Genomic DNA, 21,430 nt, shown 5'->3' with positions numbered 1-21,430 from the left:
CTGACAAGTCCGTGCGTCGAGCTGCAAGGTGGAATGATGGACCCTGATGAGAAGCGGACGAGGCGAGGCGAAGATCTGGCCTGCGAGGCATCTTGTGCATTTTCTTTCTTCTTCTCCTCAACTATCCTCTTCTCATCCACTCAACTACATTCATTGACTACTGCCGCTCCAGTAGCTTCTCAGTACTGCCATGTCAGACACTTCACGGCGTGCGCCATCGAGGCTACAGTCGATAATTTCGTCTCTCCTACTCGTATGGCTGTCCCTCGCTCTGTCTCCGCTCACCACCGCATTCACGGCTTGGGCCCTCCTTCGTAGCGGGCACATACCTCTGCTCGGGAGCGGCGGGAAGGCGAGGCGCCAAAGACATAAGAAGGGCACCGCGCTCGTCAATGGAGGTCGAATGCAGAAGAGCCTCTACATCGCTCGAGCGCTCGCCAGGCAGGGATGGAGAGTCGTAGTAGTGGAGGAGCATGGGTGAGTGGGCGTCAGGACGACTTGCCAGGCTGGATCGCGATCCGCTGACGTTCTATCTGCTCATTCTCACTTTAGCTGGGGTCTTCTCTCCCCCGCCCGCTTCTCACGCTTTGTTGATGCATTTCACCTCGTCCCCTCTGGAGGCGGGAAGCACTATGTAGATGCTCTGGTCGCTATTGCTGAGGCAGAGAAAGCCGAATTATTTGTTCCCTGCTCCGGAGCTGGCACCACGCATGAGGATGCTCTGGCGGCGGACAAGATGCGGAGACAGCGTACTTCTGCTAAAAGCAGCGACGGATTCAGAGCAGTCATTCAGGATCCGGAGCTGGTCCTCGAACTGCATGAGAAGGTGAGAGACTGTAAGGCCTGACTCTGCGCCTCAGCATCATCTGAACGCGTTGCTCTGTCCCTCTTTCGCCGCCAGGACAAGTTCATCACCCTCACCCGCTCCTACTCCCTCGATGCTCCGGAGTCGATCCTTGTCGACTCCCCGCAAGAACTCCTGAAGCTACTTCGCTTGCCGAAACAGCCACCACGCATCTTAAAATGCGCCGCAGAGCTAGATGATGTCGGACGCTCCGATTTGACACTTTACCCCCTTCGCAACAAGGCCGGCGCTCCAGATTTCAAGGCAACAGAACGCCGCATCTCTTCCTTGCCTATCCCCATCTCCAAGCAGACGCCGTACATAGCGCAAGAGTTCATCGGAGGAGGCAGAACGACAGAGTGGTGCACGCATTCGACTATCGACGAGCAGGGAAACGTGCTCGCCTTTGTATGCTGCCCGAGCAACGATATGCTCATGACGTATCATCCTCTCCCCTCGAACCACCCACTGGGCCAACGAGCGCTGGCGTGGACCCGCGAATTCATGCGGAGAGTCAAGAAGGATGCCAAGTGGCAGGGCAGGGCTATTCAAGGGCATTACAGCTTCGACTTTATCCACCAGCCAGACGCAGATGCTGGAGAGGGGGAACAGGGGGCAGAATACTGGAACAATGGCCGACTGGTAGCAATCGAGTGCAATCCGCGCGTGCACACGGCCGTAGGGCTGCTCGCAGAGAACCCAAAATTCGGAAGCGTCTACGACCTCGATGTTGGCCGAAGCAAGGAACAGCCAGCCCTCATCGAGCCTCTGCCCCGAGCAAAACCAATGAGCTGGCTAGCGCACGACGTGCCCGCTCGTCTTCTCCCGCACCTCGTGCCTCGCTTCCTCCGCAAGCTCGTGCACCCGCTCTGGCTCACTTCTCGTGAAGCTGGCTCCTCTTCCTCACAAGTCGTCGCAGGGGGAGGGTCTCACTTCGACCTGGCTGCACCGGGAGAGAGAGATGCGGCGTGGGATCAAGAGGACCCACTGCCATTCGTTGTGTTCTACCACGTTACATGGCCCTACTTGGTGTTGAGGCAGGTGCTGGTGAGGCGGAGAGCGTGGAGTAGGATCAATGTCAGTACCGCGAGGATTTTTGAGTGCTAGGAGAGAGCGCGGCAGAGGGTTCAGGAGCTGAAGAGATGGCTCGAGAGGAAAGCAGGAAGAGAAGGCGATGCCGCAGGGAAAGGACAAATGCTGAGAAGATGCTGATTGTATGATGATGTTAATGCTGTAAAGAAACCAAGATAAGCAGTCCACTTGTTCTGCCTCCTTTCGACTATGGGTCCACCGCTCGTCCCTTGCCCGCCTCCTTCACCCTTCCCTCCTTCTCCCACTCTTCCAACAATAACCTCAATCTCCCTCTCGCGCTCGTCGCTTCTTCCAACTTGACAAAGCCCGCCTTCTCGCCCCTGAGGCCCTCCTTCAACAGGAGCCGCAGCACCTTGGCGAATTGGGAGGGGTACCGTTCCAGCAAGTACGGCGATGCTACGTCTAGTAGCGTGCACCAGAGGGTGGCGATCAAGGCGTGGCCTGTCATCGGTGGAGTGACACAGCGGGCGCTCCAATGCCAGAGGGCGGAGGGATGGAATTGGGAGGGCACCTGCTGAGCTGCAGTTACTGCGGTAGTGCCGGGGGCAGCAGAGTCGACCAGGTCCGTTTGGCAGAGGGCGAAGTAGAATGCTAGAATACCGGCCTGCCGTGAGGTGAACTGGACGCTTGTCTCGTCGGGAGAGGACTTGCCCACCAGCTTGGCCAGAGCAGTCGGATCCTCCTGAACGTCAGGCGCGTCCGCCCTGCTCGGAACGTAGCCTACGACCCAGGGGCTCTTCTTAACCAGACGGGCCATGAGCACTTTGCCCAGCCCTTCTGCATGACCGCCTGCAAGCATGATGCGCAACACGAGCCGGGCGAGCGGGTAGGCCGTATCCACCTTGACTGCGACTTCCTGTTCTGCCTGCCTGATCAGACACTTGGCCAGATGGTTCAGTACCCACTCGTAGATCTCCCCCTTCTCGCAGCCCGGCGCGGACTTGGCCTCGCTCAGGAGGGAGGAGATGGCAGAGGCGATGCGATCAATCTCGGTGCGAGAGTTGGTCAGCTGCCCAATTTTGGGGGTAATCTGGCGCTTAGCCACAAAGCAGGACTTCTTCCAAGCTGGGTTGGACTTGACGACGGGGAGAACTTCGCGTTTGATGCGAGCCATCTCGTCGCGCCAGTGAGCCCAGTCCTTGCGAGCTGCGGAGAGAAGGGCACTCCCACCTGCGAGGCCGGCGAGAGCTTCGCTGTCCGCAGCGGCTTTGGCGTCGCGAGCCTTCTGCTCCTCTTCGGCACGGGCACGGCGATCCTCTTCCTCCTTCTTCGCCTTGGTCGCAGCGGCACTACGCTCTTCCTCCTCTTTCTTGCGCCTCTGTTCCGCCTCTTGCGCCTCTTTGAAAAGACGCTCCTTCTCTTCGCGCTCCCTCGTCTCCTTGGCCAACCTATCTGCCTCCTGCTTCGCCCTCTTCGCCGCTTCCTGCTCAGCAGCGCTGATCGCAGCTTCGATTCCGTCCCATAGGCGCTTCTCTCGCGCTTCAAACTCTGCTCGCGTCTGACGCTCTGCTTCCTCCTTTTCGATTCGAAGGCGGGAGAGAAGAGGAGCCAGATCACTATCCTGGCTGCTAGAGGAGTTTGCGCCTCCGCCGGGAGGACGGACGATGCTGAAGGAGCCTTTGTCCGCGGCAAGACTGGAAGGTGAGGAGGCACTGGCGCCCGCTGCTGGTGTTGGGGTCTGGCGGCGAGCCACGAGGGAGCTCCACCGCGACGAGCTCTTGCGGAGAACGTTGCCCCACTCGCCGTCCCATTGCTCTTCGTCCCCTGCTAGACGGATGTTCCGCAACGCTTCGTCGTCTTCGATGCTGTCTTCGCGAGATGCAAAAGAGCCATCTTCGTCCTCATCGGCCACTCGCCGGCTACGGCTTCTGCGACGAGTGCGGCGGCGATGTGCCGGCGAGGCTAGCTCCTCTTGGCCGTCGCTCTCGTCTTCGAGGTCGGAGCTGAGCTGGGATGAGCTGGACGAAGAGGCTATGCGTGAGGGCATCCGATGACGCTGTGCAGTCGGTGTCCGTCTTCTTTGTCTGCGAGCTGACATTGACTCCCGGGCGTCGTCTTCCTGCCCGCTGCCACCGCTCGAGTCGGATGCCGAGCCCTGTCCATCGCGACGTCGGCGTTGCTGCTCAGGCGAAGCCTTGATCCACGGTGGCAGCCATTTGGTGCGCTTGACTTCTGGTGACTCTGATTGTGCCGCAGATTTGCTGCTCGATGCTCGAGGCAGTGTCGAGGGAAGCTGCTGTTGCTGCGCCTTGGCTCGATTGGCCGTCGATGTGGATGCGATCCCTAACCGTCCAGCTCGTGTGCGCAGATCACGCCCGCCAAAGGTCGCCTCGCCTGCCGCATCCTCGTCCGCCGATGCCTCTGAGGCGGATGAGAGAGCGAAGCGCATAGATGCTGCGCGGCGGTGAGAGAGGATGAGCCCGTCGTGCGGGGTGGATGGTGGTGATGAGGATGAGGGTGACGAAGGCTCTCGCGTTCGAGTCGACGGACAGAGCATCGGACGGGAAGAGGCGCGGGCCATCCATCTGTGCCTCACTCGAGGGCGGAGCAAGTCGCGGCGACCGGACAGGGCGTCCAACCGCGAGAGAGAAGCGAGGGACCGACGGATAGACAGATGCAACGCTTTGTTGCCTTCGCAGCTTTTGGTGCGACCGAGTCAACCCCACCTGACCCTGACCCACGATAAGGATGGGCTTGGAATCACAATCCCCTCCTTTTGACTTCTCTTCACCCTACTCTACCCTCGACGTCCCTCTACCATGTCCTGTGGACCGGCCTGCTTTCCGCGCATTCTCAGCGAGCCAAACGTCTGCCCCCTCCCGCAGACGCAAACGCAGGTCAACGATAGTGATAAGGCTGCGCTGCCTCAGCTCTCCTCGAGGGGCAAGGCTCACGCCGCCAACGTGACACCCTTCTGTGCGTAGGCAAGGGTGATGAGAGGATCAGTGTCTGCTGGCATCCACTCACTTTCATCTCTCGCCTCACCGCATGACAGGGAAAGTCTTTGACGATGTCCTCCGCAACGTCTACTCGCCCGAGACGAACACGACTGGCGTCATCAACATGGGCATTGCCAACAATTCGCTGATGGAGAAGGAGCTCCTCGAGGTGAGGCGTGGCAGCATCGCGGTTCTCCTCGACCCCTGCGCTGAACTCTTTCCCCCTCCTCGGCGTCCCTATCAGTACTTCTCGCATCTGCCCCTCGACCCCACAGATCTTACCTACGGTACTTCCCTCTTCGGCTCGACACGCCTCTTCGGGGCTCTCAGTCACCACTTCAATCGCCCCACATTTTCCCCAGTCACGCCTGTCCTTGAGGAGCACATCCTGACGGGCCCCGGTTGTGGGCCTCTCCTCGACCAGCTCTTCGAGCACCTTGCAGAGCCAGGCCAAGCTGCACTGGTAGCCGCGCCCTACTACAACGGCTTCGATGCCGATCTCATGACTCGCGCTGGAGTGAGGTGTATCCCTGTCTACTCGCCATACGGCGATGGTAGCGAGGCCGAGTCCTTTGATGGCGAGACGGCCCTCCGCGGCTTCGAGGAGGCCCTAGCTGCGGCACCTGCAGGCAGCGTCTCCTCCCTCATCCTCTGCAACCCACACAACCCCCTCGGCCGCTGCTACACCCGCTCTGCGCTCCTAGCATATGGTCGCTTTGCGCAGCAGCACAACCTCCACCTCGTAGTCGATGAGATCTACGCCCGCTCCACCTTCGCAACGAGTGACGACCCGCATCCCGTCCCATTCACATCAGCCCTCTCCATCGACTGGCAGCGTGAGGCTTCTGGCTGTCATCCATCGCGCGTACATATTCTCACCTCGGCATCAAAGGACTTTGGTCTCAACGGATTCAGGCTGGGCGTCTTTATCTCTCAGCATAATCCTCAGCTCGTGGCTGCAATGAAGAGCACCAGCAAGCTCTACATGGTGTCCAGCCCGGCAGACGCACTCTGGTCGCGCTTGCTACGGGACGAGACCTTGTATGCTTGGTTTGTCGAGGAGAACAAACAGCGGCTCAGCGCGGCGTACGAGGTGGCCAAGGAGTGGTGCATGAAGCACGGCATCCCGTACACGCACTCCAACGCCGGTCATTTCCTCGTCGCCAATCTAGACCGATTTATGCCCATCACGCGCCCGGAGGGATGCACGGCGGAGCAGTCCCAAGTGGCACTACAAGAAGCCGAAGCACTGCTGTGGAGTCGAGTCCTTCAACATGGAGTGTGCGTCACTCCTGGCTCCAACTACTGGCATCCCACGCCGGGCATCTTTAGGCTCACGTTTGCTATGCCGGAGCAGACACTGCGGGAAGGATTGAGGAGGTTCGAGCTTGCGCTGGGCCTTGGCGAGGGTCGAAGTAACGTAGAGCAGGGTGTGGTTGCTGTTGCGGCAGACGCAGCAGCGGCAGTCGTAGAAGCTTGCAGCTCTGCGGCTGTCATGCAGACCCACGCCGGGCAGGGGGTGCCATCGGCGTGTCACGGGATTTACATAGCCCTTTGCGGTGGTCAGCAGAAGGACAAGAGCCTCGTCTCTGGGAATGGTACCGCTCGTCTGGGTCAAGCGTGCTAAGCGTGCGCGGAATGGTCAAGGCTGCACTGTACTGATTCATCCCGCGCGAGCAGAGAGACGAGGATTCATTACCACCACGGTGGGACCAGCCTGCGCCTAAGCGGGTAAAGACTGCAGCGCCTCTGTTATTGCTTCAAAGTACTTTCTCACTTGTGCAAGGACCAGACATCAACGAAGCCAGGGATATCGGATTCCTTGAGAGGCGTGTTCCACTCGCCTGCTCAGACGCGAGCGAAGGTGTCAGCTGCTGAAAGACTCTGACCGTGGCGTCAAGCACTTACAGTCATCCCACGAATTCATGTACTGCAGCAAATCAAGCGAGGTCAGCAAGAGCACCTTCCTCCTCAGCGCTCGCTCACGTCTCACCTTGCAATTGACCGTCTCCGCCGTAGCCCCTTCCGGCCTAATGCAGAAGGCCCACAATACCTGGTGACAAGACGGTTTCAAGTAAAAAGGCTTGTAATGCAAAGCGAACCCGTTCTTCCCGCAAGGTGTGTCTACGTGAGAAGAACCTCGCTTCATCAGCGAGCCGCTGTATCCCGCATGGAAGGTTCTCACTGAAGTTCAGCTTGCCCGGCCCTTGAATGCCCCAAGTAGCCAACTCCCTACCCGTCCTTTTACACCCGTAGGTGTAGTAGGTCATATTCATCTTCTCCGCTTTTCCCTCGCAGTACATTGTGAAGTTGTACTTGTCTGGATTGAGGGGACCAGGAGACCAGGAGCAGATGGTGTGAGCCGCATGCACGATGGGGAGGAGGGCGAAAGGGATGGCAGCTATGAAAGCAAGGAGGAGGCCATGCTGCAGCATTCTGAGGTCGGAGGCGTGATGCATGAGGGAAGTGGGGGGGAGGGGGGGCTGAAGAGAGGAGGCAAGGCAACGTTCTCGATTGGCTCATGCTCTTGCCTGCTCAGAAGCAAGAGCTGACCAAGGAGGGTCACAGGGCTGATTGGTCGAGAGCCTCGACGGCCGGTGCTTTGCTGAGGAGCAAGTTGTCGGTATGGCTTGGCGTCGAACGCGAAGACACACGATGTCAGCGGATGTACTCGCTCGGGATTTCTTGCCACGGACAAAACTACCGCAGCGGCTGTTTTGGCAAGAACGGTCGGCAATGGGCCGTACGGCACAAGAGTAGACGCAGCGCTGTAAGGTGCAATCGTATATCATTGGCTTCTCAAAGGTGAAGAGCTCTTCTCGAAGAGTGTTGGTCGGGACATGACTGCCGCGCTGTCGGTTGCCTTCATCCTCCGGTCACCCTTCTTTCCAGATTTGGACTTGAGACGGGGCCTTCTCGACGGCGCCGAAGTTGTCGGGCCACACACCTGAGCACGTTGCAAGCTAATGTCAGCGTCTGTTCTCAATGGCAACGGGTTGCGCACGGACAATCATCCTTTCTGTCGACAAACTGGTCGGGCCCAGAAGAGGCGCCGGAGTCAGCGCAAGGTCAGATCACGACGCGTCACCTGACACGTCCACTTACGAAGCATTGGATGGGACTGTCGTGAGGTCCGTTGTTGCCCAGACAGACTCCCCAAGACCTTGACAAGCACGTAGACCAGTCAGTCCAACCATACCCTGTAGCTGTGCCATTCTCTCGCTTGGTTTCATCAGGACAGGCAGCCACTGCGGGCGCGCGGGAGATGTGACATCAGCTTTCAAACTGCTGGCCCATGACAAAAGCGTACTAACGAAAACGCAACAGCACCAAATAAGGCTCGACGTATCCGATGTCGGCCACGGTCGCCCAATGTTTGTCGTCGCACCTGTACTCTCCACGTATGCCGTCGAGCTGCTTTTTCTGCGCGTTGCAGAACCAACGATAACCGTGATTTTCGGGGCTGTCCGTGAAGGGCTTCCATGAGCAGGCTACAAGGGGAGGGTCTGCCAGTGCGAGACGCATGAGCATCAGAAGGAGAATGTGAAGGGCGAGGAGCATCGTAGGCGTGGCGGGCGGAGTCAGAAGAAAGTGACAGCGAAAGAAGAGAAAGTAGGGGGTGCTGCTCGCGCTTTTGTGGTCTGGAGTCTCTCTGACTTGCCTCTTTGCTTTCAGCCTATGCGTGGCAAGCTCCACCGTGGCGCTCATTAGGGCCAAGCATAAGAGACCCCAATATCGGCGAGGTGGCGCTCACGGGACGTTTGATATAGGCATGATCGGTTTGGGCCAATGACCACCCTGAACAGCCGCCCATCGGGGGATCACGCTCGTAGAGACAACAGCCACAGGGCCAGGCAACACGCCGGCGGCGAGACAGCATCAGCTTCGACGGGCTCGAGGGTGATGCTTGATCTCGTGCATTGCAACGTGTCGGTCACACTAGGCAGGATAGTCGTGCTCCCATTCGCCGGGCTGTCGTGTAGTGTAAAGGTCTTCGAGGAGTTGGAGGAAATGTCGGTGATTGCCAGCATCGGAAGCCCCATTGCATCACTGCTTCTGCTTCCAGACCGACACCTGCGCGGGAGCTTGCTTGGGACTACTGAATCGACTAGGCCATAGGCCTGATAGAGGGGCCAGGGGTCAGGTATCTGCTGGGCGAGAGATGGACCAATGTTCCCGATTCGGCTCGTGCTTACAGTCATCGCTCGCGTCGACGCCCTGGATTGGGAGAGGCTCTCAGATGACACGACCTCGGTCTGATTGTTCGGCCACGGTAGGCTCACATAGCAGGCGGTTGGTTCCTGGTGAGGGCTGCCGCCGCCGAGACAGACGGCGAAGGCCTCGCTTTGGCAGCGAGTGGCCTTGTAGCCCCAGCCATCTTGGCTGTCCTTTGGGCATGCTGCCTCTAGCAGTGCGAGGAGGTCAGTTTCTCAATCAAACGCTTGTTGATGGGGAACGACCGAAGGGGACGGGCTGCAATCAACTCACTGAAGCGTAGCAAGTCAGGAAAGGGGTCCAAGAAGCCAATGTCAGCCACAACTTGCGTGTCCTGGTGACCGTCACAGCTGTACCATGCGGCCGTGTCATCGAATGTCTGCTTTTCGGCACTGCAGTATTGATGGTACCCGTGCGACTCGGGCGAGTCGGTGAAGGGCTTCCAGGAGCAGAAGATGACTGGGACGGCTCTCCCGCTTGCCGACGCAGCGATGTGAGCGGCAAGGATCACAGCGACATGAATCATGGCTACTTGCATCGTGACTTGGTGAGAAGTTGGATGGATGGAGGATGGACCAGCTCGACGAAGATCGCATCTTCCTCTAATGCCTTTCGCACTCGCCTGCGGGCGCCTCCGGCCTTGCGCTCGCCATGTCGGTGTAGCCTGTCCGAGGTCATGCTAGTGGTCATGAGACAGGTCACGATGCCAGACGGCCCTCGCTGGGATCTCTTTGGGAGGAGAGGGTATCCCGAATCGGCGAGATCACGCCCCGGCACGCCACGTTGTTTTGCGCAGCCAAGCGCTCCTCGTGTCGAGCAAGTCCGACTCAGCGCGTTGCGAGCCAGAGTTACTCACTCATCTTCGCATGGTACCCTTGCAGTCCTTCGTCTTCCAGTCTCGATCTTCGGAGCAGAAGACGTCCTGTCGAGTGTGATCTCAAAGTCGCGAGGTGCGGAGGCGATTGCAAACACCAGTTTGCCCTGCAGGCACGACGTTTGCTTGCGCGAGGGCCCGTGCACGGCAATCCGCGATCCAGACCTCGAGTGCGGACAGGCAAGGTCGAAAGCGACATGTCGACTCCGCATCTGATCTCCCTTCTTTCTTCTCCATCACTCTCATCCTTTCATCGCAGCAACCCTCGTCCTCCACTATTGGGCGTCGTGCCCAGTCTAATCTCGGAATAGGCGGCCGCGGGCACGAGTATCTGCATTACGAGTAGGAATCTAGGGAGCACCATCGATGCGAGAGAAAGACGGCATATCGCTTCCAACGCTCTTCGAACCGGATGAAGATGGAGAGCCGTGCTACCTCACCCAATGGTACCTACCAGTATGCTCCCGTTGCGCTCAGCGCTCAGCCTCGTTCGAGTCAATATTTCCAATTTGCTCGGCTCAGGGCCTTGCTAAGGAGGAACCATAACCGCCAGGATTGCGGCAATAAGCTCACATTTGTGCGGCTGACCGAAGCAGGGCGGCAGAGGCGCAAGCAAGAAGGCGAAGGCAAGACCGAATTCCCTTTAACCGGTCGCAGAAGAAGGGCGGATGCGTCCTGTGGCTTTGGCCGAGCTCATCACACTCAACACAATCGACGAGCTCATCACCGTTGCGCAGGAGATCCGTCGCAAAGCTCTCGCTGAGCGCGATCACGCTCGCCAATGGTCGGCCCGCCAACATGCGCTCAAGCTGATTGGCAGGATCAAGCACAGCCGCCTTTTCGCGTCCATCATTGGAATACGCCCGGAGCCCGCTCAAGGCGGCGTCAGCTCTACCGCTCGCAAGCGCTCATCGACGGGTGCCGGCACTTTCCACCAACAGCAGGCCGCCTCAGGCCCGTCCACGGGTCCCGGAACTCTCCAGTGCAGTCGCTTCCCAGAGGGTGAGCAGGGGCTTGTTTGTAGCGACAGCCGTCGTCGTCTCCTTTAGAGGCACCCAGCATCAAGAGCCCAGTCACACACATATCCATATCAGCGATACCTTACACCATATCACCCGTCAAATCGTGTACTACAATCTCCTGAGAGCGCGGCACGTAGGTGACGACAAGTTTCTCGATCCAAGGGGCCTTGTCCTGCCCCTCAACATGGCCGAATTGGATCGCATCAACTCCTACGGTTTCGTCTTCTCTTTGCTCCCTTCAATTGGCTCCGCGGCGAAGCCTATCTCGACGGAGCTATCTTCGAGTTCCCAGCGGGGGCCAAGGCTGCCGCGCTGGCCAAAGGCGTCAGCCTCCTCCGCGTATACCCCACGCTCGTTGCCTGGATTGCAGGATTTCAATTCAACCGAAACAGGACTTATCATACCCTTCTATAATGATAAGAATGTCTTCTGCTTCGCTTTACATTCGCGCTCAAAGTTCGTGCGCTTTGCGTATGTCACCGCAAAATCGCCTGCTTCTGCCCTTTGAGCGGGACAAAGTCCCGCCGCTCTGGCCATCACTTCTGTTTCCAGATCTGCACCAGGCTTGGAGCCTCCGCTGAGCTGCCGAAGGACTTCGGCCATAGACCTATGCGAGTCAACAGAAAGCGTGTTGCGCGTGAGCGGATGAGTGTCAGAGCTGCTGAAGGTGATTGGCGGTGCCGACTCACAATCGTCGCGACGATCGACCCACTGAGGCGGAAGTCGCATCAGCCGGTTGGTACAACCTCGAGCAGAAGAAATGGCTTTCAGCTCGGTGCCCACTCACGAAACATTGGATGGAGCTGTCATTGGCGCCGTTCTTGCCCAGACAAACCGCAAAATTCTGGCTGACGCAAGCCTCTTCATACGTGAAGCCGTAGCCATCATTACGGTCTTGGCCTTCCGGGCAAGCGGCACCTGATCGCGCATGGGGGACAGCGTCAGCATAGGTACGACGAGTGAGCCTGATGCGGCCGACTTACGGAATCGCAGAAGGTCGCGCGTCGGCTCCACAAATCCAAGGTCGGCAACCTGATCCCAATGCCTCCCATTACACATGTACTGCGCGTGGCTCGCGTTGACCGATTGCTTGTCTGCATCGCAGAACCAGTCGTACCCATGCAGCTCCGGTGATTCGGTTGTCAGTTGCCAGCTGCAGACAAAGATGGGCACGGCAAGCACAGAAGTGAAGAGGCCGCCCGTAAAGAGCACAACGAGGAGGAGCATCGTCATTATCTTAGGAGCGATGTCCAGCGAGAGTGTGAAGGAAGGTAGAACGAGGCACGGCACGCTGAGCTGCAGCATTGCTTTTTGCTGCTTGCACCCCGTTTCCTTTGCGGTCGCGAGATCGGAAATGTTGCACGGCGGTCACGTTGCCTGCTGGAGATTACTCTATGGCCTATCTGTCTCTCCACACTTTGCCTCCTGGGCTACGCTAATTCCGCCGCAGGCGAAGGTCCGGCCGGTAGGGATTGGCTCCAGTCTGACCGCGCAGATGCCAACTCTCCCTCAAGGAGGATCTCAAAGTTGCCTAGGTCATGACCTCAACACTGAATGCCTAGCGATGCCATGCGTGCCCGTTCAGGACTTCTCGCTCCACACCTGCACCTGCGCAGGGGCGACTTGAGAGTTGTTGAAGCTATCGGGCCACAAGCCTGATCAAAGCCGAGAGTGAGCAGCCTGTCTGCAAATCAAGCCGGCTTCGAAGAGTTAAACTTACAGTCGTCCCTCGCATCGACGTACTGCGAGAGGAACAAGGTGTCTCAGTCAGAATCTCAGAGCTTTCTGCGGTTGCGATAGACGATCGCGGTCCGGTCTCACGTAGCATGTGATGGGGTGATCGTGAGGTCCGTTATCCCCCAAACAAACAGCCCAATGCTCCCCTTGGCACATCTCGTGCTGGTAGCCCCAGCCATCACGTCGATCCGTGGGACAAGCTGACTCTTTGCCAGCGCGGTCAGGTCAGCGCATTGTCGGCGCACGTAGAAGGCAGCCGCCAACTCACTGAATCGCAGCAGGTCAGTCAGAGGAGTGAAAGACCCCAGATCGGCCACATTCTCCCCACGCGACCTGTCACACCTGTACTGGGCTGCATGATCATCAATGATCTCCTTCTGTGCGTTGCAGTACCATCGATAATTGTGAAGCTCCGGGCTGTCCGTGAATGGCTTCCACGAGCACAGAAAGATGGGAGTTCCTGTCACGCGAGATATGAACTTGATGGCGACGGCGGGGAGGAGAGCCTTAGCGACGATGTGGATTCGCATGACAAGCGCGTCTTGAGGGAGACCAACGAAGAAGTCAAGCTCTTCACGCTCGCCTCCGTTTCCTCTCTTCCGCCCGCCTTGTTCTCCTACGAGCAAAAGCTACGACGGCAGGTTGCATTCACGCAGCCTCCGTTGACTCGATGCTGCCCAGGGGTTCAAGGCTGACAAATGGTCCTTGGGTGCTACAGTAGGCAGTTCAATGGGTCGTTGGGTGATCACGGTGACCAGGCATGAAAAGATGTAACGAGCGCGTCAGATGGAAGCAAAAGCTATAAAAATGAGCCGAAGACGGCGAGTACTTGCACACAGAGCTTCCTTACTACTGTTTCCCTCTAACTCTTCTTCTGCTTCCAGACCTGCACTTGGACCGGAGCCATTTCAGCATTGTCAAAGATTTTGGGCCACACACCTGAGCAGAAACAAGGAAGCAGGCCGACGTGAGCGAACAGCTGAGTGAGTCTATCACGCGGTAGTGGGCTCACAATCATCGTGCCTGTCGACTAGCTGAGAGAGAGGAGTCAGACGCGGAGGATCAGTGGAAAGGTAGCAGCTGGGCGAGCGCGTGGTCACGCTCACGTAGCACTGGATGGGGTTGTCGTGAGGTCCATTATTGCCAATGCACACGGCCCACGTCTGGCTGTAGCAGTCGGAAAAGCCACCCAGACCCCAGCCGTCTGCTCTTCCAACTGGACAAGCAGCACCTGCGCGACACGTGATGAAAAGCTGTTCGTAGACATCCGGCCACGCTTTTGGACTCACGAAATCGTAGCAGGTCTTCAAAGGGGAGGAGATATCCGAAGTCGGCGACGTTGTGCCAACGAGCAGAATCGCAATTGTAGATAGCATGCGAGCTGTTGACCGTACGCTTCTGTGCATTACAATACCACTCGAAGTTGTGTAGCTCTGGGCTGTCCGTGAAGGGGCGCCAGCTGCAGATGAAGATTGGCACTGCCGACGCTGCCGCAGCGATCACAGCGAGAGGTAAGAGGATGATCTGCATCTCAGGTGTGTTGGGAGGAGAAGGGATACAATCCTGTATCAGACCAAAGCAGCCTTCTTACCGGTCAGAATCTGTGGATCGGGAGACAGCGCCGTCTGTTTCGCATTGCCTCAGCAAAGCGCTGGTCCAGCAAGATGTGCACGAAAACTGTCGGCTGTCGGCTTGACCGTTCTTCTATTGATCCAAAGGTGCCCGTCAGCTGACTATCGAGATGTCCCGCAGCTCCTGTCCGCCCGTCAGAAGCGTATATGCCGAGTAACAAAGCATTAGGATCAGCCGGTCAGTGGCATGAGCGTAAGAGACAGCAGCCCATGAGCGTATGATTGGACCTCATTTGTAGGTATCCACATACGGAACAAAGGCATGATAAAGTGCTGTCAGAGTGTTCACAACCAGTATGTTGCATGACTGCGCCTCGCTCTTCGGCCGGCGAGTCTCCTCGGCACGCAGCACGGAACCGTATCTGCTTTTCGAAGCCGGGGATTCCATAGTCTGCGACGCGATTGACGTACTGTACAGTACAACAAGGACGCATACGGCGGTACGCTTTGGCGCAGAGTAAAGTCGACGAGCCGTGACGGAGCCTTCCTATACTGACTGACGGCAATGGCAAAAGACAAAAGACAGCTTCACGATGCTACACGGCAGGCCGTGTTTCAGGCGCAAGCGGGCACAGTTGAGCATTATCAGCAGGCATAGAAGCGCTGGAGTGTCTAGATAGTGTAGATTGATCTGTGCCACGACTGAACCATCCTGGTTCTTATGACCCACTTTCACTTCTTATTCCAGATCTGTACCATACTAGGTGCGGCCTCAGCAGAATCGAATGTGGTCGGCCAAAGGCCTGCAGGACCGAATGGTCAGCGATTTAAAACTTTTCGATGAGAATCTCTCTCGGGGCCGAGCTCAGTGTTTCTCTGGGGTCGACGCTTACAGTCATCATTCTTGTCGACCCACTTCGAGTTGGAGTGGAGGAAGAGCGCATGCGCGTCAGTGCTGTACTGTACGATGAATACCCTGCGTCGCCGCTACAGTATTCTCACGAAGCATTGGATAGGCTTATCGTTGGGTCCATTGGCGCCGACGCAGACTGCCCAAGGATTGCCGCAGCTATGCCAGGAGGTGTAGCCCCAGCCATCATTGCGCTCGTGAGGACACGCGGCCCGGAATCGCAGCTGCTTTTCGAAGCCTTGAGCTCCAAAGTCGGCGACGCGGTCGACATAGTGGCATGCGTAGTCAGCAGTAGCGTTGCTCGTGATCTTTTTCTCGGCGTTGCACCACCACTCGAAGCCGACCAGTTCGGGAGATCCATCAGAAATTTTCCACGAGCACATGAAGATAGGGACGCTAGCAAGCACGACCGGGAAGCCGACGAGCATGAGTGTGAGGGGAAGCTGCATGCTGGGCGTTCGGATGAGATGGTCCTCTTGAGGTGGAAGAGAAGTTCGTTCGGCCCGCCGTCGTCTCCACCTTATCCCGAAGTCAACTTGGAGCAAGCATTGCTGAGGCAATCACACATCGCTGCCCTTCGCTGCCTACAGTACGTCAGAGGCAAAGCAACCGAGTAGAATCCACCGAGTGTGGTGCTGCGAACGTGCGACATAAGCGGCCGAGCTTTCCGGTCATTGAGCAAAGTATGCCAAAGCGAGAAAGCGATGGGTTCAAGGCTGCAGCCTTCGTCTTTACACCCGCGACTGTCAAGCCCTCTACGGTAATGCCAGAGCTTTCCCGCCACCGACGCGACAAGATGCTCTTTGGATCAGTCCTGCCACACTGCTCTTCCTACCTGCTCTCGCCAAGCACGTCACCTGCTTTTGGGAAATGGACGGCTTCCCCACCGACCATGGCTTCAATTTTTTTCTAAATGCGGAGGGATTCAGGGAGAACAAGACACATGCGGTGTGGCAAACAGCTAATGATTACACGGAGACAGCGTCGTGGGGACACCTCAGGCCAGACATTGTCGAGATTGGTCAGTCATGAAGCAAGAGCTCTGCGAAAGCTATGCATTGAACGACAACCTGATGGTCACCCTTCTCGCAGCTTCCCCCTGCTCCCGTCACGGCTGGGACTATAAGCGCACCGGGCGATGTCGATCCAAACATTGGGCTGCTTGCTGGGTTAAGGCCGTGCTGCCTCACCAGAACACAGCCCATTGTTACTACCTGAATGGCAAAGATGACTGTTCGTACACGTTCAGAAGTTGCAGGGGAGTATCATGGTTCACAGCTCATCCGACTCGCATTCGCAGGCGAATGGCCGGGCAAGTTTACCTTCCTTGCGCTGCCCGAAAGATTGGACATCTTTGGGGACGGCGACTTCGGTTGTGGTATCATGGAGCCCGGTTGTGTGTTCTAGGGAAGAGGACACGCAGGAACCTGAAGCTACCGTACGTACTGTAGTAGAAGAGCGCGCAAAGCTGGGCATCGAATGAGAAGCGCTTCTTGCGCCGTGTGCCACGCCGTCAACATCTGTGAGCAGTCGAATGGTGATAATCTTCAAATTCTAGGAGCAATGAAGTCGTGATGGAGCACACGTGCGTACTGCCTACCACTGCCCTCAACGTCGACCAGCGACGATTTTGAGAAGGTAGCGAGCGGGCCGCCTCACTGCTGCGCCTGTTCCTCAAAGATGCCAGACATCAACGGCCGCAGGCAGGTCATCCTGGTTCTCGAAGGTGAGAGGCCACTCGCCTGAGAAGATGCAACACAAAGTCAGCGCGGGGCATGGACACGTGAGGGAGTCGCGCCGAGCGGGACGTACAATCGTCATGAGATTTCATATAGTAGCACCTGTAGCCCTGAGGGTCGTTGGCCTGAGCGGTGGCGTTGCAGAGGGCCCAGACGTCGTGGTCGCAGTGATGATGCTTATGATGGACCCTCAGCGCATAGCCAGAGTCCCCGCAGGGCGTGGCTGCCGCGCGAGAAGGGAGGTCAAGAAAGCATGAGCAGTCCGGTCACGTTGCGCTGTCCCTTGCCGAGGCTCACCAAATTCAAGGGTGTACGGTCGGAGATAGCCCCAATCGGCCACGACCTGCCTTTCCAGACACTTATACTGAGCGTGGGTGCTGTCGATGTAGATCTTGGGCGCAAGACAGTGGCGCGTGAAGCCGCTGTCCGCAGGCGAGCCAGGCACGTACGCCCAGGAGCAGTATGCGTGGTGGGCCAACGCGACTGGGAAATTAGCCAGGCCCGCGACGAAGCTGAGCAGAGTGAGGTGAAGCATGTTGGTCTGAAAGGGTAGACGGTTGAGCAAGGGGAAGAGGTAGCTTTGGCTGGTGGTGCGACGAGTGCGCTTGCAAGATCGGTTGAGGGAGACGAAGAGGGCAAGGTGAGACCGAGGGACTCCGGTTCTTATGCCTTTTGACGTGTCTCCTCCCAGCCCTGACACGTCCATACCACAATGCCTAGGACTGTAGCCTGTACCTCACCAGTCGCATTGTTCCCCGACGCCGAATGCTACTACGATCACACGAAGAACGGTCTCAATTCAGCGCCAAGTTAAGAGTCTTGCCGTGTCTTTTGCCCGGAAACCCTTCTCACCCGGCGACCAGAAGCGATCCAAGCTACGAGAAAAGCATCCGAGAGTGGCCCGTAGTGTCCGCAGCACTTGTCCGGTCATCACTCTCCGCGGTACGGTTAGGCGTCAAGGCCGAGCGCATTAACACTTTGCCTCTCGCCGTCGGCCCTCACTCCGACCTCGCCGGCGTCGTTATCACCGCAGCATTAAATTGATCACGTTTGTCAGCCGGTCGTTTGTCAGCCGATTATTTGCTAGGGTCGAGGTGAGGGACGAAGTAATTCTTGGAGCGACTTGTATGAAACAGGATACTAGGGCACACAGATTGACCCTGTAGCTGGGAGAATATTTTTCTCATCCCGCCTAGGCTGGATGTCCTTTCTTGCCGTTAGCACGTACCGTCACCGCCGCAGTCGCAGAGGCCTAACCTCGTCCAGCTAGGGCGGACAAGAGACAGTGACATCTATCCCGACCTCCGTGGACCTCTCGACGGTTTCTCCGTAGACCGGGTCCAGCCCACCCAGGCGCACTTGGGCCGTACGCGTGTTATCCTTGGCCGCTCCAAGCTCAGCATAGGTGCTCTCTCCCTTCAGCCTGGGCTCCTGGTCGAAGAACCAAAAGAAGGTCTCCAGTTTGGCGCTCTTCTTGCAGGTCACTTGGATGGAGCCGCCTGCCCCGGGAGAGAAGAGGTAGGTGCCTGTGCGAGAGGGGTGATCAGAGGGGTGAAGGAGAAAGGAGAATGGGTGCCGCGCGTCGCGCTCACCCTGTTCGATCTTATCCTTTTCCATGCCAACAAGCTTGTGCACCGTGTCCCTGATGACGACGGGCGTGGTGAGGAGGGAGTCTGCTGGCGTGCTGGTCGGGAAATGCCGAAGAGTTCAGCAAGACCACCCTTGACGCTTCCCCACGCGACTCACAAGATGCAGTGGTTGTTGCCAATACGACAGGCTGCCACGAGGCTTGCTGCCTGCGCGTACGAGGCTGTCATGAGAGCGAGGAGCTCGAGAGCTAGAAGCGTGGCGAGGATCATTCTGTTCGAGACGATGTTGGTCAAGGGTGTTGAGATTGATGCAAAGAGAGGGGAGAGGGCGATGGCGGGTAGGCAACGACTAGCATTGCTCGTGCTCGAGCCTCGTGCGGCCCGGTAGAGGTCATCCGACGCGATCACCTAAAGAGCGTCGGAAGATCGGGCCGACATGATGTGATGGTAGCTCTCGCACTCGTCGCCGCCGCTGCCGCCGAACACCTTGTCGCAGTCGCCCGTTCTCGAACACTTGCTGCCTCACATCGATATCATCGTGTCTATTGAAGCAATGGAATACAAACCTCGTCCCCGTCGTCGAGGACGTGACGTGACCACTCTCTCCCATGAGCGGGCTTACTTCATCATCTTGGCCTTCTCCAGCGCGCTCTGACTCGCCTTCATCAGTCCCTTCTTGTACTCCGCAATTCCGATGTCCCTCAAGTTGACGACCTTCTTGTCCTTGACCTCCCACAGCTCGTTGGCCACCTGCCCGATCAGCCTGAAGTCGTGCGAGACGACCACTACACCACCGGTGAAGTCCTTAATGGCGAGAGCGAGCGCGTCGATGGATCCCATGTCCAAGTGGTTAGTGGGCTCGTCGAGCAGCAAGATCTCTGGAGCCTCCATTGCGAGGGCGGCAAAGACGACACGGTTGCGGAGACCGTCGGAAAGGGTTCGGATGGCCGACGTCTGGTGCTGGCCAGAGAGACCGAAGCGGCCGATCTGCGCACGCCAGAACTGGACGTCTTTGCCCGGGTACTTTTCGCGGTACTTCGACTCCATGTACTCGATCGGGCTCTTGTCGTAGGGGAGCTGGTCGGCAGAGTGTTGCGAGTACTTGGCGATCTTGAGACCGGCATGGCGTTGCACGCTTCCCTCGACGGGCATGAGGGCGCCGGTGATCAGGTTGAGCAGCGTTGACTTGCCCGTTCCGTTCTGCCCCACAATGGCAATACGCGAGTCCATGTCGATACCAAAGGAGAGGTCCTTGTAGAGGAAGTCCTTCTTCTCGCCGGAGTATGAGAAGCCCACCTCGTTGAACGCAATAATGGGCGGCGGGAGCTTGCGAACCTCCTCAAAGTGGAAGCGCAACTGCCTTGGCTGAGAGATCGGCTCGATGAGTCCTGCCGCCTCCATCTTGTCGATGATCTTTTGCTTGGACTTGGCCTGCTTGACCAAGTTGGCGTAGGTACCTGCCGAGGCAATGAACTTCTTGATGTGCTGGATCTCTTCTTGCTGCTTGGCATAGGCCTTCATTTGGTTGGTCTCGTTCTCGGCCTTGGTACGGACGTAGGTCGAGTAGTTTCCTCCGTAGGTCAGGAACTTCTTGTGCATCGTCAAGTCAAGAATGTTGGTGCAGACCGAGTCCATGAAGTCAGCCGAGTGCGAAGTGAGGACGAGAATGCGGTTGTAGGTGGAGAGATACGCCTCAAGCCAGACGACGGCCTCGAGGTCCAAGTGGTTGGTAGGCTCGTCGAGGAGGAGCAAGTGGGGCTTGATGAAGAGGGCACGAGCGAGGGAGACGCGCATACGCCAACCACCGGACATGTCCTTGGTAGGCTTGGCCATCATCTGCTTGCTGAAACCAAGACCGTGGAGAATGGCTCCGGCCTTGGCCTCGAAGGTTGAGGGGTCAAGCTCCTCGAGCTCTCTGCGAAGACCAGGGGCAGGGTAAACTGGTCAGCGACTGGCACACTTGTAATTATTGATATCTCTCCCACGCCTACGCACTCGTACTTGAGCTCGAGACCGACCTCGTCAACCTCATCGGCGACAGACATGTCCTCGATCTCCTTCTCCAAACGCGCCACCTTCTCACGCGCCGACTTGATGATGTAGTCGAGCGCATTGATATCAGTAGGCTCTGCCTCACCCTGCACGAGGTAGATGTCGATATGCTTGGGGATCTCTACGTCTCGGTGAGCAAGGGCTTCAAGGAAGGTCGTCTTTCCCGACCCGTTCTCTCCGAGGAGACCGTACCTCTGTCCGTAGTTGAGAGCAATGTCTGCCGTGTCGATGAGGAGGCGTCCGTGGAAGGACATGGTGAAGGAGTCGATGTGAATGTCACGAGACTGGCCGTCCGAGGTGATGACACCCGATGCATTTCGCTCAGTAGCGAGGGCCAGCTTCTTCATGTCAAGTTCGCCGACTTCTGCGTCCGAGTCGGGCGTGGTAATGCCGGTCGAGCCAGATGCCTTGGTCGTCGAAGACTTGGACGTCTTGGATGTCGATGCATCCTCGCCCTTCTCGGCCTTCTTTGCGGCCTTCTCGCTGCGAGCAAGACAACGCGGGATAGACTGTTAGCCTTGCGCTCACTTGTCCCACCCGCTGCTGGGACCCTTGCAGCGCTGGACTACACTCACGCCTGGCGCTTTGCCTTTGAAGCAGACACGGGCATCTTGATCGGTGAAGTAGTAGGTTGGAGCTCGTTACTCAGTCAAGAGAACGAAAGGTGAAGAGATAGAGTGAACGAACGGGAGGCTGGGCTCTCGTCGTGTTGATCGTGGTGATGATGGTGGTGGTGGTGCGAACCAGAAGGTGTGAAATCCAATGTCGAAATCCGAAGCAGGTCGGCCTGAGCCATCGAGAGATTTGGCTGCCCTGCTGCGCGCGGACGTCACAGGGAGAGGGAGA

The 21,430-nt window shown here is 57.7% G+C and overlaps 12 protein-coding genes across 12 annotated transcripts; 3 read left to right on the top strand and 9 right to left on the bottom strand.

Annotated features, from left to right (window-relative positions):
* The first annotated feature begins 115 nt into the window (after positions 1 to 115).
* BDZ90DRAFT_233157 (hypothetical protein) lies at positions 116 to 2,105 on the top strand. Its single transcript, XM_025506534.1, has 3 exons — positions 116 to 477; positions 553 to 826; positions 902 to 2,105. The coding sequence occupies exons 1-3, from the start codon at positions 404 to 406 to the stop codon at positions 1,949 to 1,951; spliced, it is 1,398 nt and encodes a 465-aa protein (XP_025361147.1). The 5' UTR covers positions 116 to 403; the 3' UTR covers positions 1,952 to 2,105.
* On the bottom strand, positions 2,036 to 4,402 carry BDZ90DRAFT_233156 (hypothetical protein). The gene has a single exon (XM_025506533.1). It carries the CDS (start codon positions 4,323 to 4,325, stop codon positions 2,124 to 2,126), a length of 2,202 nt encoding a protein of 733 aa, XP_025361146.1. The 5' UTR covers positions 4,326 to 4,402; the 3' UTR covers positions 2,036 to 2,123.
* A 293-nt stretch (positions 4,403 to 4,695) lies between these two features.
* On the top strand, positions 4,696 to 6,502 carry BDZ90DRAFT_261342 (PLP-dependent transferase; the record flags this gene model as incomplete). Its single annotated transcript, XM_025508368.1, has 3 exons — positions 4,696 to 4,852; positions 4,932 to 5,044; positions 5,120 to 6,502. 3 exons carry the CDS (start codon positions 4,696 to 4,698, stop codon positions 6,500 to 6,502), a joined length of 1,653 nt encoding a protein of 550 aa, XP_025361145.1.
* A 73-nt stretch (positions 6,503 to 6,575) lies between these two features.
* On the bottom strand, positions 6,576 to 7,542 carry BDZ90DRAFT_40761 (hypothetical protein). The gene is made up of 3 exons (XM_025509570.1): positions 7,089 to 7,542; positions 6,784 to 7,003; positions 6,576 to 6,719 (listed from the first exon to the last, which is right to left on the bottom strand). Exons 1-3 carry the CDS (start codon positions 7,332 to 7,334, stop codon positions 6,649 to 6,651), a joined length of 537 nt encoding a protein of 178 aa, XP_025361144.1. The 5' UTR covers positions 7,335 to 7,542; the 3' UTR covers positions 6,576 to 6,648.
* On the bottom strand, positions 7,543 to 8,857 carry BDZ90DRAFT_40813 (hypothetical protein). Its single transcript, XM_025509571.1, has 4 exons — positions 8,190 to 8,857; positions 7,981 to 8,123; positions 7,884 to 7,905; positions 7,543 to 7,822 (listed from the first exon to the last, which is right to left on the bottom strand). Exons 1-4 carry the CDS (start codon positions 8,581 to 8,583, stop codon positions 7,752 to 7,754), a joined length of 630 nt encoding a protein of 209 aa, XP_025361143.1. The 5' UTR covers positions 8,584 to 8,857; the 3' UTR covers positions 7,543 to 7,751.
* On the bottom strand, positions 8,528 to 9,441 carry BDZ90DRAFT_40685 (hypothetical protein). The gene is made up of 3 exons (XM_025509569.1): positions 9,364 to 9,441; positions 9,159 to 9,278; positions 8,528 to 9,093 (listed from the first exon to the last, which is right to left on the bottom strand). Exons 2-3 carry the CDS (start codon positions 9,251 to 9,253, stop codon positions 8,697 to 8,699), a joined length of 492 nt encoding a protein of 163 aa, XP_025361142.1. The 5' UTR covers positions 9,254 to 9,278; positions 9,364 to 9,441; the 3' UTR covers positions 8,528 to 8,696.
* Positions 9,442 to 10,632: 1,191 nt separating this feature from the next.
* On the top strand, positions 10,633 to 11,013 carry BDZ90DRAFT_261339 (hypothetical protein; the record flags this gene model as incomplete). Its single annotated transcript, XM_025508367.1, has 1 exon — positions 10,633 to 11,013. One exon carries the CDS (start codon positions 10,633 to 10,635, stop codon positions 11,011 to 11,013), a length of 381 nt encoding a protein of 126 aa, XP_025361141.1.
* Positions 11,014 to 11,225: 212 nt separating this feature from the next.
* On the bottom strand, positions 11,226 to 12,547 carry BDZ90DRAFT_40653 (hypothetical protein). Its single transcript, XM_025509568.1, has 3 exons — positions 11,774 to 12,547; positions 11,676 to 11,697; positions 11,226 to 11,593 (listed from the first exon to the last, which is right to left on the bottom strand). Exons 1-3 carry the CDS (start codon positions 12,289 to 12,291, stop codon positions 11,438 to 11,440), a joined length of 696 nt encoding a protein of 231 aa, XP_025361140.1. The 5' UTR covers positions 12,292 to 12,547; the 3' UTR covers positions 11,226 to 11,437.
* Positions 12,548 to 15,026: 2,479 nt separating this feature from the next.
* Positions 15,027 to 15,653, bottom strand: BDZ90DRAFT_227726 (hypothetical protein; the record flags this gene model as incomplete). Its single annotated transcript, XM_025504772.1, has 3 exons — positions 15,027 to 15,097; positions 15,188 to 15,254; positions 15,297 to 15,653. 3 exons carry the CDS (start codon positions 15,651 to 15,653, stop codon positions 15,027 to 15,029), a joined length of 495 nt encoding a protein of 164 aa, XP_025361139.1.
* A 1,225-nt stretch (positions 15,654 to 16,878) lies between these two features.
* On the bottom strand, positions 16,879 to 17,478 carry BDZ90DRAFT_267064 (hypothetical protein; the record flags this gene model as incomplete). The annotated part of the gene is made up of 3 exons (XM_025508698.1): positions 16,879 to 16,946; positions 17,017 to 17,166; positions 17,241 to 17,478. The coding sequence occupies 3 exons, from the start codon at positions 17,476 to 17,478 to the stop codon at positions 16,879 to 16,881; spliced, it is 456 nt and encodes a 151-aa protein (XP_025361138.1).
* Positions 17,479 to 18,098: 620 nt separating this feature from the next.
* Positions 18,099 to 19,046, bottom strand: BDZ90DRAFT_40610 (hypothetical protein). The gene is made up of 3 exons (XM_025509566.1): positions 18,690 to 19,046; positions 18,536 to 18,627; positions 18,099 to 18,469 (listed from the first exon to the last, which is right to left on the bottom strand). Exons 1-3 carry the CDS (start codon positions 18,800 to 18,802, stop codon positions 18,210 to 18,212), a joined length of 465 nt encoding a protein of 154 aa, XP_025361137.1. The 5' UTR covers positions 18,803 to 19,046; the 3' UTR covers positions 18,099 to 18,209.
* BDZ90DRAFT_40624 (P-loop containing nucleoside triphosphate hydrolase protein) lies at positions 18,856 to 21,065 on the bottom strand. Its single transcript, XM_025509567.1, has 2 exons — positions 20,528 to 21,065; positions 18,856 to 20,447 (listed from the first exon to the last, which is right to left on the bottom strand). Exons 1-2 carry the CDS (start codon positions 20,929 to 20,931, stop codon positions 19,151 to 19,153), a joined length of 1,701 nt encoding a protein of 566 aa, XP_025361136.1. The 5' UTR covers positions 20,932 to 21,065; the 3' UTR covers positions 18,856 to 19,150.
* Positions 21,066 to 21,430: the final 365 nt, after the last annotated feature.

The sequence above is a fragment of the Jaminaea rosea genome, assembly GCF_003144245.1.
Source record: "Jaminaea rosea strain MCA 5214 unplaced genomic scaffold BDZ90scaffold_10, whole genome shotgun sequence".
Classification (NCBI taxonomy): domain Eukaryota; kingdom Fungi; phylum Basidiomycota; class Exobasidiomycetes; order Microstromatales; genus Jaminaea; species Jaminaea rosea.
Note: the sequence above shows the minus strand (reverse complement) of the source record. Positions and strands in the feature narration are given on the sequence as shown.